We start from the raw sequence: 16,699 nt of genomic DNA, 5'->3' as shown, positions 1-16,699 counted from the left end.
ACAAGTGATAGTTGCGTGGTTTCACTTCTGCTCTGTTTGTAGGAGTAAAATTCACCTTTCTTTCATGCTGCTTTTTGCCAGATGCACACTCTGCATACAAGTGAATCTAAATCCTCCTAAAGGCCTCAGCTGGTGGCTAAATCTTAAAAGTAATTTTAAGAATAGACAAAACTGCAGTTTATAGAAGGAACATCTACCCAAACAGTAAAGATGGAAACAAACACGGCCTTAAAGCTACTTTTAATGGCAACAGAATAAATCGCTGTTAGTCATATACAGCTGTACAAATAAGCCTTCCTGTCAGCCTACACAAAGGCATGAAGCCTGCCCTAGCCCCACTGTTCTGCATGGGGTATCCGCTCATCACAGCGGTTCACTGCAAACTGCTCCTGGGTTCAGCTTGAAGAGCATGGCTGTCAGATGAAAAATGAAAAATCAGAGTGAGATTTGCTTATCCAAGCCCTTTTCCAGCCATTTGGTATCTTCCAGCCTACAGTGGGCCAAAGGCAAGAAGTCCACATTTGAGTCAAAGCAAAGCTCTCACAAGCCCCATGCTCCAATGCTAAATCCTACCCAGAGCTCACATAACTCTGTTCATTTATTACTATCTATGTCATGTTGTTGCCCACATGGGACAATGCCCGAGGTAACCAGCTGTTTTCCCACCTTGTAGTGAGTTACAGTGCCACCCAGGAAAGGCTGAGATGATACTAGGGGAGAGGATGGACAGTCTGAAGAGGTAGCTAGGTCATTTCTCTCTCACTCATCTACAGACATGTACTCTCCAATGACTGAGGCAGTGCTTTGCTCTGAAGTGCCCCTTTATCGCTGTGGCGGTGGCTGTGCAGGCAGACATGGTGGCAGCAGGACGTCTGGAGGATCCTCCACACTAGCTGATGCCGTAGAGGAGATCCTGCCTCAGGGAACTACAGCTGGGAGCCCACAGCTGTTGTGCAGTGTTGGCATTTCTTTCCAGCCCTGAAAGTGCTAAAGGGAAGCCCTAGCGCCACACTGGAGGTCATTTAGAGGTGAGTTGTCAGCTCAGAAACAGCAGATGGCAAGTATGAACTAACAGGAGAACCCAAGTCTCTTTTCATCACCCTTTCTGTCCTTCCTCTCTGAACCCAGGTAAACCCACATCCAACAATGATACTTTCTTCCATCTTCAGTTTAAGAGAGGAGACCTGCACAACTTCAGAGCTATCAGGACTTTACAGAGTATTTTTCTCTAACTGGGAGGAGAGAGGCTGGGTCTTAAGCGGGACAAGAGGTTGAAGACCTCTTTTGACCAAAAGAAGAGTTCATCATATCAAATGAGTCAGCTCTTACTCTCACATTAGAGGCCACCTTCAAGGCCTTGTAGTTTAAATACCTTAACTAAAATCTAGCTTGTTACCTGCATCCTTGCCACAGGAAGAATATGCTGCCTTGACAATGACAGCAGCTGCAAGAGACTCAGCTGAAGTTGTGCAAGCAAATAGCTGGGCATTAGCAGGCCTGTTCCTCACCACTGGAGATGAGAACATTGGACCAGCGTCAGGGCTCTGTATATCTGCCACTGCTCTGAGATGGGGGCATAACTTTGTATATTCTTCAGTCTCAACAGAAAACAACTAATACTGTTTGAGTGAGTGGTAAGGAGAAGAGTCCTCTATACAAACACTGTTAAAACTGCTGACGTTGTAACCATCACCTAGAAAACAGTGATGGATATACTAGAAGTCTGAAGACACCAAAAAAGTTGTTCTGATGATAGGTTGCTATGGTGTTTGGTTTCAGCTGTTCTGAGAAGAGAAAAAAGCTGTATCACATGACAACATCAAATGGGGTATCACTTAAGAACATCTGCCTCATGTTAAGGAGACCCAGAAAAGTATTTTAAAATTAAAACAAAAGATGGTTAACATTCCATCTCAAAACATTTCCTAGCCTTTTCCCCCCCCCCCCCCTTTCAAGCCAGATTATTTTCTTTCAAATAAGGTTCACTTCTGCTTCCCATTCCTTCACAAGAGTCAGGGAAAAAAAAAAAAGGGAGGGAAACAGAAGGAGAAAAACAAGATTAAAATCTCATCTTTTCTCATCTTTTCCTACTGCAAAATGGCCTTAGCAGACCAGATATGCTACCCCTCAGTTTCCTCATTTATACAACTGCTTCTTTACCTTGTAGTAACATTGCCAGAATTCACCAGTGGTGATTCCTTCCAAGCTGCTCAAAGGTTAGAAATTGTGTAATACACATTTTGTATTTACAAATAAAACTTTAAAACATATAATCAAATACACAGGATAAAATTTCTAGTTTTCTATTTTAGAATTCTCAAACCAAAAGCATACATATTCTCTTGTTTTTCAAACTATTTCATTTATCATTTGGTAAATAGGCTCTACATTTCTAAAACAAATTAAATTGAAAATTCTAGTATGGAACCGTATACCTAATTTACATTGCAAACATAGCAATTTATACGGCAAATTATATGCCCCAAATACATTCAAGCACAAAATGACCTCCTGTATATCTATATGCAATTAAAAAAAAACCAACCAAACAAATGGATTTAAGAGTAGAATATTTAATTTGGTAGGCAGAGACTGAGGCTCACTACATTTTTCATTCTTCTAGAAACAGGATGTTATTTTTGTCCTTTGCAATATAAGTGAGCTTAGTGTACCCAACATGTGAAATACCTTTTGGACAGAACTGACTTTATTAAATTAAAAGATAGATGGATGGAACCATTGAGTTCATAATCATACGACTGCTTTTGACTTCTCTCCAGAGCATGCAGTACTTAGGAAAAGAATGCAAACTGCAAATTAAACCCTCAGTTATCCCCAGCAACCTGACAGTCTGGCCCAAGAAATACTGCGAAGTCTGGCAGATTGGGAGAGCGATGTGTGCATTGCACAGAGGTGTGAGGAACGCGGCCCACCCCAGCTCATCTCGCAGGGCACAGCTGGTGAACTGTACACAAAGAGGGGAAACAAGCCGGTTTGAGGGGAGGAGGTGAGAAGGGGCCTGAAGTAAAAACGCAAGATATTTTTTGCTTTCCTTCATACCCTGATGCTGTTTCAGCCAAGCAGTTTTCATTGCCAGCTTATTTGAAAAGTGTTTTCTACCCGAACTGTTTTCAGACAGCAGAACCAATCTTCCCAATTAATATAATTGGAACTGGGAATGCTATTGAGTCTCTTCAAGCATTCCTCATCATCATCCTTTAAACATGCCCTTTCTGCGTTTTCAGTCTACAGCACCTTCACACAAGATGCCTAGCAATAATAAGCTGGAAGGGAAGATGTTCTACCAAGAAAATGGGGGCAAACACCAATAAAGCTTCTTCTAAGCATTTGCACCCTCCTTATTTCTGTGTCATTCCTCTTCCACTTGTCTACTCTCTCTCTCCCTGCTTCCATGCCATTTAGTTTTTGTGTGGAGCACTGAACACTTTGATACCCTCACCAAGGCTCTTTTCTTTGGCTTTCTCTCATTCCCCCCTAACAGAAACAGCAGGTCCCTGAATCCAACACAGAACTTCCCTAGTCTGAAAACATTGCCTAAATAATTAATATTTTTCTCCTTGAACTTCCTACAGCCCCTTCCCACCATACAGCACAGTGTTATTTCAGTGGTATGCAGGTGGACACGAGTTCACTCTCAAATTTACAGTAAAATGATAAGGATCATCCCAAGCCCTCCAAGAGAAAGACAAAGGTGTTAATTCTCATTCTTCACAATTGGGAAGTTATAAAGAACTGAGAAGTCCGATGAGCACATTCCTAAAGCTAGGTCCACATTTTAAACCTTGCCAGGCAGCCACATGGACTTAAGAATACTGTGGGGATGTCAGGGAGCAATTCCACCACCATGGGACACAACTACTCCAGCAAAACCACAGTGAAGACACAGCCTGACAGGCAAAAATGCTGTTCTACTGGAAGAACTTATTCTTTTCAGGGAACATCCATCAGCGAAAGAACTGTTTTGCCTGTATAAGCATTTGAAGTACAGAGGCAGGTCCTTGACAAGGACGGAGGCGCTGGGTCTCCTGCCAGAGCAGACGGGCGCAGAGTACCTGCCTCTGCTATTCTCCTGTACCGAGCACAGCTTAGACATAGGGAGAAATGACTTTGGATGACATAATTCAAGTCTGAGTAGCACTGTTTGAAAGCACAAGTGCTTTGTTTAACTATAAAATTAATTGCTTACTTTTTTCAGCTGCCCACATCTTTGGCTTAGAGAAACAATGGCTGGCTGCTCCATTCTGGTTCTTACAAAGGCACAGGAAGGCAAACTTTTGGAAGCAATCACTGTAAAGTCAAAGTAAAACCATAATCAGAGTTCTACTGCCGGCTTTTGAAAGGATTAAAAATGGTTCAATTCTAACAGCTTTCAAACACTCAGTTATCTAGACTAGCATTTATCTCTTTTTTTTTTTAACTTCTTAATATCCTAGTACTCATAGATTTGTATAAGACAAAATATTTTACACTATAAGCACAGTGTAAGTGCAGAGTACTCTGTGCTCCAGACCTACTGATGGAGACTGAGACATCTCTGTATAAATCAAGGGATCAGTTTTAATCAAGTCCTATCAAGTACTACGCTTTTCCCTTAATTCATAGATTCAGGTCTCTTGATTCAACAGGCAAGTTTAGATTAATGGAACAGCTGCAGTGAGCCAAAAACATATTTGCAGGGTTATGGCAAAAATTAGGGTACAAACCAGCATAAGGGTGTAAAATAAAAGGGTAAGGTTAAGAGGCAAGCAAGGTAACAAAGGCTGAGAACACAATCTGCATATTACAATGACTTTTAAGAGGATCAAAATGAGCAAGTGATATATAAATTATCGCAACCAAAAGACAAGGTATTTCTCATCCTAACCCGGAGATTACTATACGTGAATAATCAATTTAATACTGTATTACACTCAATCATGAAAGCCACCTGTTCAAAAAACAAATTGGGCAAACTAATCAGACTTTCTACATACTCTGGTGTACAGGCTTCTTTTTTGCTAAAATAATTAAAAGAATATTACTTTGGATTTTGGTGTTTTGTATTTCTATTTGAAATGTAATTCAGTTTTCCTTTTTCTAGAGCCTAGGACATTTTTTGTTTAAGAAGCTTTAAAAAAAATATATAAACAAGAACTAATCTAAAGGAATAACATCATAGTGCTGGGCGTGATTCTCAGGTGACACAAATGAGCACAGTTGCATTGACTTTAAAGAGTTACACACTCCTATAGCACTTACAATGTCTGGCTGGCTTCTTTTCTTGCTGCCTTGTTGCTGCCATTTTTTGCAATCAGTTTAGGTTTAGGGGTTTTCTTTGGCTTTTTTTTTTTTTTTAATCTAAACAGCGTAAATATTCAGCTCTGACCAAGTGTGCAAGAAACCCAACTTTTTGATTTTTATATCCTTAGGTTTTTCTTTGAGCTGTGAACTGCGACAGCCCTGTGGAATCACCATCCGAAAGTCTTCACAGTCCTCTTGATTCTTCAGGAATCCACACTTAATTAGTTTGTCCTGTAGTCTTCTAACCCAAGAGAGAACATAAAAATACTAGGTTATTTCATACTCAATAACAACAACAAAACAAATTTGAAAAATAGCAAATACCTTGGCTAAATGCCAGGAGACGTATTAGAAACATACTTGGGAATGAGAATACTCTAAAACATACTAAGCTGCTCTTCAAAGATGGGGCAAATATGTTTACTCCTCCCTCCATTTTTTTTGATCACCATCCTCCTACTCAGCAGGAGGTAGCTTAGATACCTCTTTCTTCTTACAGATCATGCCCCTTCAGGAATTACAGAAAAAGGGCTCCCTTGTTAGTTAGACGGGCTTTCCCTGAGATCTCCCTGGCTGCCTGTCAGGAACAATTTTAGACCCGTTTTCCTTCCACCTTTCTACCACCCACACTTAAGCACAGATTAAATATCTGGAACTCAATATCTAAATCCCAGTCTTCTACACTGGGTGAAATTTCCTTCAGCTCTTAGTAGCTTCTAGACTTGGTGCCTGATAAAGGAGAGCTCCAGATGGTGTTATCTGGAGCGGTAACACATAACAGCATGAGATAATACTCTGTGGACACACTGCATCTGCAAGGTGTACAAGCCAAATGCATATGGAAGTGATACGTATGTGAAACAGAGCTGAAATGACAGTCAATTAAATCAAAGAATTTGATTTATGTCCCCAGACAAAATGCTCTGTACTTCATTGAAACCTTCTCCCACATTGTCTGGTTTGCCTCTGAGGGCATCTCAAACACCGACTGAAATCTAACATGTTGCTACTGCAAAGTAGCTTTCACACACAGCCTTAACACTAACAAATTGATCCAGTTCTTTGCCATTATATTACATTGCTGTATATCAAGCTGTATACCCCTATGTACAGAGGGGAAATACTGAGAAATTGTTCTTCAGAGATGCGCAGAGGAAGACTTAGTCGCTAAATTGAGATACGGGTATTTTTTTCCTCACAAGTCTGCGTTGTTCTCTAGGGCTGCTGAAATTAAGTGTTCCTCGACACCACTCACCGCCCCCCACTTCCCCAAACCCAGTGTAGGAAAAGCAGATGACTCAAGATTATGGGATTAGGATGTTTTCACTAGTTCTAATTCTTTCTTGATCAGTAACTTGTGTACACGGTTATTCACCACAAACTATTTGGTGGCCTAGTTAAAAATAGCAGTTTCACTCCCTTTTCCCAGCAGGGAGGTGTTCACACAGTAGCTGGCACTAACAGGCTGTCTTGTTAGGGAAACCAAGGACAGAGTGAGCAAAGGGTCTGAAACATTGACCTGGCAAGAGTGGTTTTGGGTTTGTTTTTTTTTTTTAGTCCCTTTGGATTAGAACAGAAAAAAATACCACTAAACCAGATGATGGCTGCATCACACGTGGGAACTCTTTTGTAGGGAATTTCTGAGCAGGCAAGGTTTCATTCTTCCTCATCTCTCTCAGACGACTCGCAGGTATCCCGCAAAAATTGATATTTATGGGAGAAATTAACATTTTAGGAAAACAGATGCTTACAAATAGACTAGTATTATTTGAGGTATTTTTAAATATCTAACCACGCAGCCTTGCAGTAGACAAAGCCCCAGACATTTATATTGCATAATTTTCTCAGTTATATAATTAATACATATTGTGATAAATCAGAAAACTTTCCAAATTCAAAAACAATATCCAAAGCAAAAGTAACTTTTGAAGCATACCAGATAATTACAAGACTGAGGAATAGACTCAAGGTACTTAGTGTCATGAGACAATTTGCAGCACGGCACTTGATGTCCAGGGATGTCCACTTAAAAGCAAAATAAAGTTTTGGTCAGTATTTTTTTTAACTTCCAGTAGCTGGGAAACAAAGCACAAAACAAATGACAAGTAAACATTCAGCCACAGGAAGCCATTAACAACAGTGGGCACCAATTAGGACCCAGCAGGTATCCTTTACACCGCCTGGTGCTCTAGCTCCTCCTCAAATACTTTGGCATAACACTCACAAACTCAGGTTTAGGAAACAACAGGCTGTTTCATTTACTCAGCAATTTGTAGCCACATATTCCTGCTGATAGGCCCATAAAGCTGTTTGTAGTCTTCTTCTGTTTCCCTTCAAGTTTGTGTCATTAGAAACTACAATTACTGTCTGTCCAAAGAGAATACTTTTCAGGAAAGAAAATAAAATTGAGATACTGTGATCCCTTTCCTCTTTGTCTCTCTCTCTCTCTCTCTCTCCTTTTCAACTTCTCTTTTGGAGGAGAATGGACAACACAATGGCTGAGGTCAGGAAAACGGGCTCACGGAGGAAATGTTTCTGAATTCTCAGATTTTGCAACAGGGATGTTATTTTCATCCAAGCACAGGCTTTTTGGTAGAACTGAGTGAAAAGGATATTGTTGTTAAAATTAAGCCAAGGCATTAAATAATTAATAAAGGGCCACATAAAAAATATATCCTACTTCAGCCAAAAACATTCCACAAAATATATGCAATTTTGAAATCTTTATATCAACTATGAGATATTTTATGTTATCTAAAGAACCTCAATAAATTATCCTAGCCTTTTAAAGTCTACCACAGACTGTGTCTCACCTCCTTAGGGTAAAAGTACAGTTTTATTAAAATGTGACACAAACTAGATTCTTATTTTCGCATCTTAAGATTGTAAAATTAAAAAAAAAAAAAAGGCAGGTTGGAATCTCCCAAACCAAGGTTTTGCCACTTTGTCACAGTTTTGCCAAAACCAAGAAGCACTTTTGCAGCATTATATCACTGCAAAAGTCAGAGGCAAGCCAAAATCCAGCCCAGGGAACCGAGAGCTCTTTCCACTATGCGTCACAATATAACGTGATACGGGTAGAACAATCCGCTCGGCTCTGCTAAATTAACGTTGCCTTTTCAATTGCCAACAGCCAAGGTGCTCTCATGTGCCACTTCTGCTTCCAGCATCACTGCTAGATGAAAGCTAAGCAAAGCATCATCAGTTGATGTTTGATCATTTCTTGACGCTTTTGACATCACAAGAAATTAAGGAAAGCAGTCCATGACTGTACTAATTCAGAGCTCACCACGTCGGGTCAGACTTCCTGCCTTCAAGATGTGCTTCGCTCCCTTTAATTTTCCGTCATTTTTACAGTGTTTTTTTTTTCTCTCCTATCTCTGATGTAGAGGTATGTGGTATAGAGGTGTCCTTATGGTTCCCAGATATCAGCAGCCTAGAATTCAGAAAGATAATTCAGAAAGACTCCACAGCCCCTATGTGTGTCCACAAGTCACCTGGCCAATGTTCACATCATGGGAAATGGCTAGCGAGACCAAGTATTAGGACAACACTGCAGCTGAGCTCTCGCCGCTGCTAATTTTCAGCTCAGCACTTTCAAGGAGACTACATAGCCACCAGGGTACAGAAATTCAGTACCTGGCCTGCTCCTCTCGGCTCAGCAGGGAACCAAGTGCTGAAGGGTCTACATCACTGTTGCCTGGCATGCTGGGGGACAGGAGCTCTGCATAAGTGGGGGTTAGTATACCGAAAACATCCAGGCACTGAGGTTCCTCGTCGATACAGAAAAACACTACACATAGGGAAGCAACGAGTACAACCAGCTTCCCATTGCCACAGATCTAGACTTGTCACAGAATTGAATTGAGCTGGGCTCTGCTTACGTGCCACACCATGAATACATTCATGCTCAGATGTCCTCCTCCATAGCTAAAATGATACGGCTGTGATGGACACTTACTAAATCTTCATGATGAGGATTATTTATTCCATTTGAGATTAGCATAGATTGGCCTTTCCTGGGTACCAAACTGGTGGGAGTTTCTCCTCATTGCAGTGAGAGCTGCCCTGTGCCTCTGTGAGAAGGCATCCTGTGCCTGCATACAAACACTTCAGTTTTGTCTTGCTACTTCTCAAAAAGAAATCTGGGACACAAAATTACACATTTATGTGCTGATCACTCAAGTGTACACAAATCCAAACAGAAACCACCAACTAATAAGAACGTCGGTATTATTTGTATAACTATGTACATCTATACAGATAAGCAATCCTTTCAGCACTAAGAAAACATCTTTGAAAACTACAACTTATACACTGAGATCAAAAGATGTAGTCTCCTTGGTCTATAACCACCTACAAATCAGGTGGCTCATCGAAGCCAGTCATCTAGGCTCCTTCTGTAGTCAAGCAAGAGAGATAAGTGCCTCCCGATTGCCATTTATCCCATTCTAGGATAGGTGAGTAAAGCAGGTGAGATGAATCACCCTGGCATTGCTATCGGCCATGTGGGGGAGGAGGTGTCTTAGATGACTAGTTTAGGAGAGACACTTAACTTTCAGCAGCTCATGTTAAGAGGGATCCCATGCTAGAAGATCAGGGAGGATTATACAGACTCACACACTTGTGAAAAATTCACATTGTATTTGGGCTCATGAAGACACTAAAACTTTAAATTCCCCATGAAAAAAAAAATAATCATACAATCTCCACCATTCAAGCCGTAAATCACTGAATCTACTGCAGTCAGAGGGTTTGGGGGGTTTTGTGTGTTTTCCTAAAGAAATTAGATTCACATTGTTCTGCTTTCCCAAGCAAATGAGGTTCACATTCTGGGTGTGAAGAAATTATTTGTTGCAAACCTGTTCGCTAATTTCATTTAAATATCACAGATTTATATATATAAATCTTATACATTCTGCAGGAGCACGTTACCAAGTAAAGGACAGATCTGCCAGTGCTGGCCAAAGCGGAAAGGTGGGAACATGGCATCACCCCAGAGACGAAGCCGTAAGAGCCATCTTGAGGCACAAACCCAGAGGAGGAACGTGTTTAGCTCACTGCCCCCATTCATCTGACACCACCGTGTCAATTAGAGACAGTAGTTTTTCACATCAGTGGTTCCTCAGCAGTGCAAAGTTTCTATTTAGATTTAGCATAATATTCATGCAAACAGTGAGAACAGCTTTTGTTAGTAGTAACTCTCAACAGTACCTCTTGCACTACTAAAACAGACAGCATTGTTTCTTTTTCTCCATGCTAGCCAAGTATATGCTAGCATTTACTACTTATAAATGTAGGTAAGTCCATGCAAACAAAAACCTCATAACAAAAAACTGCTCAGAGCAACTGGACACAGCTTGTAAGTTGCTCTAAACCACTATTGTTTACTTTAAATAGGGAATGATATTTAATACTTTGATGAGATTCACACCTGGCGTTCTTGCAAGGCTAGCTGCCAAAGGAATTGAAAAATCCAGGTTTGTGCCAGTAAAATATATAATCTTCAGTCACTAGGTGCCCAGTTTCTCCCTGCATGGGAAAGACAATGTGCTACTTCACAAGCCCCGAATCAAGTAAACTCAAAATCAGGTTGAGAAAGGGGCAGACAGTACATTTACTTTTTTTCTCTGTTTCCTACTGTCTTTCACTTTAGGATTTTCCCTTCTCATGTCAATTATTTGCAAAACGGGGAGAAAGCGTAAAAACGTGATTAAGTGAGCACCTGATTGAAAGTGGCTATAAATTCTAGAAGTCGGAGCCTGGTCTCACAAAGCAAATGAAAAGTAGACAGGAGATTTGCCTTTCGCTGCATTGCTGTGGTCAGTTGAAAATATTCACAGACACCTACCAGCACTATATTGATATTTAGCTGTTAATAAGTAACTGTCACGGTCACAGCTGAAACATCAGCTTACACACAATATTTCGTGTTTTGTGTTCCTTTAAGCACAGCTATGACCCTGTCATGCTAATAAATCTTACTGAAATTCAAAATGGTCAAGGGGAGAGGAGCAAAAAGCATTTATTTCCTTGTTGGTTTACAGCCATTTCACCTGCCTTATGCCGGACCTTGGTGCTGCATGTCAGTAATTCAAGCACTGAGAAAGTGAGAGAGATGTAAAAGGACCGTAAAACAGGAACACCAGGAGACACCATGGAGATCAACAGGTCACACGCTACATTTTTACAGCCCCAGTTTCCAACAATGCTAGCTCACAGTCAAAGCCTGGGCATCTGCAGGCAATGAGCAGAGCAAAGCAGCATCTACACTGTACCTGCCCACTTGCTTCCATCCTCCATAACCTATAACATATATACATTCCTATGCAGAGCAACTGCAAGATTTGAGTTCAGAAAAGCAGTGAACTTGAAGCATTAAAGCACATGTTTAAATGCCTTGCTTCACAGCGAACACACTTGGTGGGTTTTTTTTCCTCATCATACCCACTGCATCTAACAGAGAAACAAGTATTGGCAGGTCTTCTGCTAGAGGAGAACCCTGCTCTCAGTTTCCCTGCAGTCAGTTTTTCCCCCTTCCTCCTCCACACGCTCCAGAATTTATTCCTCTGAAGAAAGAGCCTGAGGGAAAAAACCTAAATTACCCTGTCCTTTTCTCCAACAGACTTTATTTTTATTTTTCCACAGACTAGCACAACCAGGCCTGCAGTCTGTAGGTTATTTTATTTACTAATGGTAATTAGCTGTCAAAATTAAAAACGAGCGATTATTTGCTCACATATCAATGCATTACATATGGTCTAGTGGTGGTTTTTGTCAGAGTTAGGTTGATGGTTGGACCAGATGATCTGAAAGATCCCTTCCAACCTAGGCAATTCTATGATTCCATGTTAAGTCCTAATACAGTTTTACACATGCCACCAGGACAAATGATTCAACGGGATTGAGAATTTCACACCTCCTAAAATGCACTGCAGACACTTTCAGAGCAATGAAATGAGCAGACTCTGGGTGCACACTTCTGGCCACGTCTACGTTAGCACAGCACGGCAGAAGCTGAACCTGCAGAAAGTAAGTCAGTGCTGAGGACCCAACATCCAGTGTGTGATTTTTTTTTCCTTTGGGCTATCTCTAATCTGGATCTATGGACCGAAACACCCGCTAGCGGCTGGCGTGCAGGAGGTGAAGCACATCCTCCATCCGTTTGTCTGTCCTCAGCCCTGCTCCATGGTGTAAGCCACTGAGTGCCAAGGGGTGACAACCGGAGGCTCACTTCGAAGTACATTGCAGGTCTGAACTAATTAGCTCTAAAGAGTTTTGCTCCATAAATATAACTGTTTTAATCTAATCTCAAGTATCTCCAGTTAAAATTGGCAGGGATAAAGGCAAGTTAAAGTTTGCCATCAACCACAGACACTTGTTGAAATACAGTTATTTTCATCACCACTGCTGTTTTCCTGCCCTATACCCAAAACACTGCGGGGCCCCGCAATGTCCATGTGGACTTGCCTGCTGATGAACATGAGTGCAATTAGACACGTACAGGCCTTTACAACGAAAGAGCTGAGCTGACCTAATCATTGCAATAAGCGTGGTCTGCTCCATAGAGAGATCTTGGGCAGGAAAAATTGTGGGGTTTTTAAATTTCATTTCAATATGAATCTGATTGGCTTTATATCCACATATACAACTCGCTGGGGAAATTATTCCCTTTAAACTAATTTAACTGAAAGGGGAGAAAACTTGGGCTGATGTTTCTTTTTAGACTTCGAGGCCCCTGTGACACAGTTGACAAGGCAACAAAAGTTCAGCCATTTTGTGTGTGCAGGCCCAGGCAGAGGAAGCCTGTATTTTCTGGTCACCAACGCGTTTACCTGACATTAACATACAGTGGGAAACAGCAACGTGGAAACCCTGAGCAATAATGTGTGAGTAACTCCTGTAAAAAGAAGCATTAGCATAGTTTTACAAATCTGGCTGACAACTTAGTAATTGGATACAGGGACTTTTGCACATAGGCTTCCAGACCCATTGGCACACGAGTGTGGGGAGAACTTGCCTGGAGGCTGCTCATGCTGGCTCTGCCAAAGCCTGGTGACCAGCAGGCATCAGGCTGCAGGCAATGCAGGGGACATTTTCACTGGCAGCTGCAAGTCAGGAAAACAAAGGGGGAAAAATGTTTCTTAAAAAAAAAAAAAATCTTGAAGAACGACATAAAAAAAAAAGATTTTTGGCAGTTTGAACAACATAAAGCTATTGGAAACTGTTTTTGAAGTGTTAAATTAGACTACTTAAAGGACATAAATAGCTACTCTGATTTTTAAAAGTATACACTTCATCTTCCATTACAAAGTTAAGTTTTTCCTCAACCCTCAAGCTTTAATAGGATTCCCTAATTTTTTTAAACAGTTGCTAACAGCGCATGAGGCAGACGTTGAGCTTTTGCTATGCACTAGACAGAACAGCGTATGCAAGGGTCTATCCTGTCCCCCACCTGCAACTCTCAGTTTCCTTTACACAACTGCCACCCCAAATACGATTCCCACTCTGGCAGCAGTTACACCTCATGCGCTGCATCCTGGAGTGCCACAATTGCTGACAACTCATTTAAATGATTCTGGAGGCCAGGCCAGGCTCTCAGGCATAAAATTTCAAAGCTTGGACCAAGAACAGTTAGGAAGTGCACTTTTCCTTAGCCCGCCGCCACTGGACTCCCATAGCATCACAGGTTAAAAAATATTAATAGTCAAGTGGTAGTCTGACTACTTGTGCAGGGGAAAATATCACGAGAGACGTGCATAAGCTGACAAAAGCCTACTTACCACATTTGCAAAATGCAGCGTTAAAATAAAAGAATAAGTACTGTACTTGGGAAGCATTTTTTTCTTTTCTGCCTAACAAAATTAATAGGGTATTTATCTACATTGGAAAAAGATGGTGCTTAACTAGCATCAGACTTCAGTCTACAGGACTTTACGACTAGAGCAGTCTCTGTCTGAGCACCAAGCTGTGCTAGGAAACACTTAAACACTGAATTTTAAAAACACAACCTCTTATTTCAGTTTAATAGTGACTTACATTAATTCAGCCTAAATCAAGTGCTTACTAACATAAACTAAACAGAAATTAAAGAAAAAATCACAATGAGTATTAAATTCCAAGATTTTCCCACTACATTATCTAAGTCAGTATTAAACCAACCTGATTTTTAGAGGTAATTTTGCAGTATATATAATGCACTAAAGTACTCAGAAACAAGTACGCTACTATTGTTCATATAAATAAAACTTGTAACACAGTGCAGCCTTTGCCGTCCTTTGTTTCTAAACATTTAATAAAATACAAGCGAACATACTCACATCTCAACATTTCCCTAACCTTTACCTATAAAGAAGAAAAAAAACCAACCCAGATGCTTTTTAAAGTGATGAAAATTTTACACAAGTCAAAATTAAGATTCATATGTCATGATTAAAGCAATTCTCTCTCAATGGTGACTGTGCTCCAAAAATAATTCAATGCAGTATTCCCCTGCTAAGTACGGAGAAAAGTGTTTCCTTTAGAAGAGGAAATTCTCCTAAGGAAGTTGTTTTAAGATAAATAAAAGTTCAGGATGAAGCCAGCAAAAGGTGTGAAGGATTTCTCTTTGATTTCCCAGCTTGTGTATTTGGGCTCAGACACAGACTATATTTTATGCACATATTAATAGGATGCTAATAAGCCTACAACTCTCCTTTAACAGTGACCTGTAGAGACAACTCGATACATGGCACCAGATATACTAGCCGGCTTAAGCAGATTTATTTCCCTCTCACACAGGGAGAGAATCAGACTATGACTTTTTAATTACAAGTTCAGACAAAAAAAGTCTTGCAAAGTTAGACTATTCTTTTTGTTAGAGTGTTTCTCAGTTAAAGTAACCTTCAGAAGATTAAGATAGAAGCCAAGCCTTTTAGAGTAACTAGGAGCAGCTTTTACTCTTCACTGGTAATCTCATATGCAAAATAAGGCCACTCACTTGCAAACCTGCTTAAATTACTAGGTCATGAAAACAATACTGGTATCAAAATCATGGAGCACAGAAATCGGCAGCATGTATTTAAATAACTTGCTGCATCTCCTGGAAAACTTTGAGAGAGTTGCTATTTAGTTGTAAACTTCAGAGATATTTCAAAATTAAATATTTTTTTTTTTAAATGACACTTAGAAAATTTATAAAAGTGATACAAAGAGAAATAAAATGTAGTAGGTTAAGACTAATCTCAACAATGCATATATCCTAGTTCACAGTTACCCTTAAAAAAATAACCCAGAAATTACATCTAATAGTATTTTAGTTACTTCAGTTAACCACAGATTCAAACAAGTCTTCCATGCATCTTCTCCCCCCAAAACAACTTTGGTTGTCACCTTTTCAATTTTGTTTTTCATACTTCTCAAACAACTAAAATAGATTAGAACAACTTTGTTTTCATCATCAGCCAGTAAAAAAGGTCTTTTGTTTAAAAATCACACACAAAATGGAATAAAAAAAAAAAATCCCAAACCAAACCACAAGCGATTTCCATTTGAAAATACTGATTGTTCTTAGGCTTTTGACACAGAAAATTCTCCCTTGTAGTAACTGTTGTTTCAATGCAACTTAAAAAATCATAACAAGGATTTTTGTTGTCATTTAAAAATATTCTATGAGACCTCAGCATTTTACAACTTTTTTTTTCCAATACCTATTCATATTTCCAGCCTGGTCAATTGGCCAGCATGTACGTGCCCAAACACTAGTAAAACTGTCAAATACCTTCTCCTATTCCTCGAAAGGCTCTCAGCTTTAAACTTACTGCTGTCAGCTGAAGGCTGTACTGACAATATTTGGTCCATTTGATTTCAGGGGCCAACAAAAAAATGGACAACTGTCAATCATCAGTTATTCTTATTTTTCAGCTTAAAGAAAGTCTGGCAGCCTCTCTATTTTTTAATGCAAAAGCCAATAAATTACTACAGTTCTGAAATTACAAAGCAGCTTATTAATTTGAATGCTGGCTAATACGGGATTCCCCTCCCCTTCCCCACCATTTCCACATGGAGAGTTTCATCTGTTCACTTGACCTTTTTTCTTCTCAAGAGAAAGAAAAGAGCAGAATCAAAGTGCCACCCAAAGACGTTTCATGGATGCATCACAAACGATTCAGAATGCCCTTGTGTCCACGTAATTGACTTCAAATGACTCTCCTAAAAGCAATCAAGCATGTTCTGAAATGAGGTAGCCTGCACCACTCCAAAGGTGCTGTTCCTCATGTACATGACTGCAGCCATCACAGCACAATGGTTTACACAAAGTTGTTCTTTTTTAAATCTCCCCTTCTCACATAACCACTGTGCTGGAGGGATGTCTCTCACCCTCCTCTTGCTGGAAGTCCAGCTTTCATAGAATGGCTTA

The 16,699-nt window shown here is 40.2% G+C and overlaps 1 protein-coding gene across 11 annotated transcripts in view; it reads right to left on the bottom strand.

Annotated features, from left to right (window-relative positions):
* LOC141740854 (uncharacterized) overlaps positions 1-16,699 on the bottom strand; it is a 67,796-nt gene that overhangs the window by 31,753 nt on the left and 19,344 nt on the right. For 6 of the 11 annotated variants that reach the window (XM_074580272.1, XM_074580269.1, XM_074580271.1 and 3 more), the window contains exons 3-6: positions 8,591-8,737; positions 7,238-7,326; positions 5,260-5,542; positions 4,208-4,308 (exon numbers count right to left, since the gene is read on the bottom strand). In XM_074580272.1, coding sequence (XP_074436373.1) covers positions 4,208-4,308; positions 5,260-5,302 — 144 coding nt within the window. In that variant the 5' untranslated portion in view covers positions 5,303-5,542; positions 7,238-7,326; positions 8,591-8,737. Of the gene's footprint in view, positions 1-4,207; positions 4,309-5,259; positions 5,726-7,237; positions 7,327-8,590; positions 8,738-16,699 lie in introns of those variants that run through there. The other 5 variants (XM_074580268.1, XM_074580267.1, XM_074580273.1 and 2 more) reach the window with 2 other exon arrangements.

The sequence above is a fragment of the Larus michahellis genome, chromosome 3 (genome assembly GCF_964199755.1).
Source record: "Larus michahellis chromosome 3, bLarMic1.1, whole genome shotgun sequence".
In the NCBI taxonomy this organism is placed as follows: Eukaryota; Metazoa; Chordata; class Aves; order Charadriiformes; family Laridae; genus Larus; species Larus michahellis.
The sequence above is the reverse complement of the archived record's forward strand: the minus strand, read 5'-3'. Positions and strand labels throughout refer to the sequence as shown.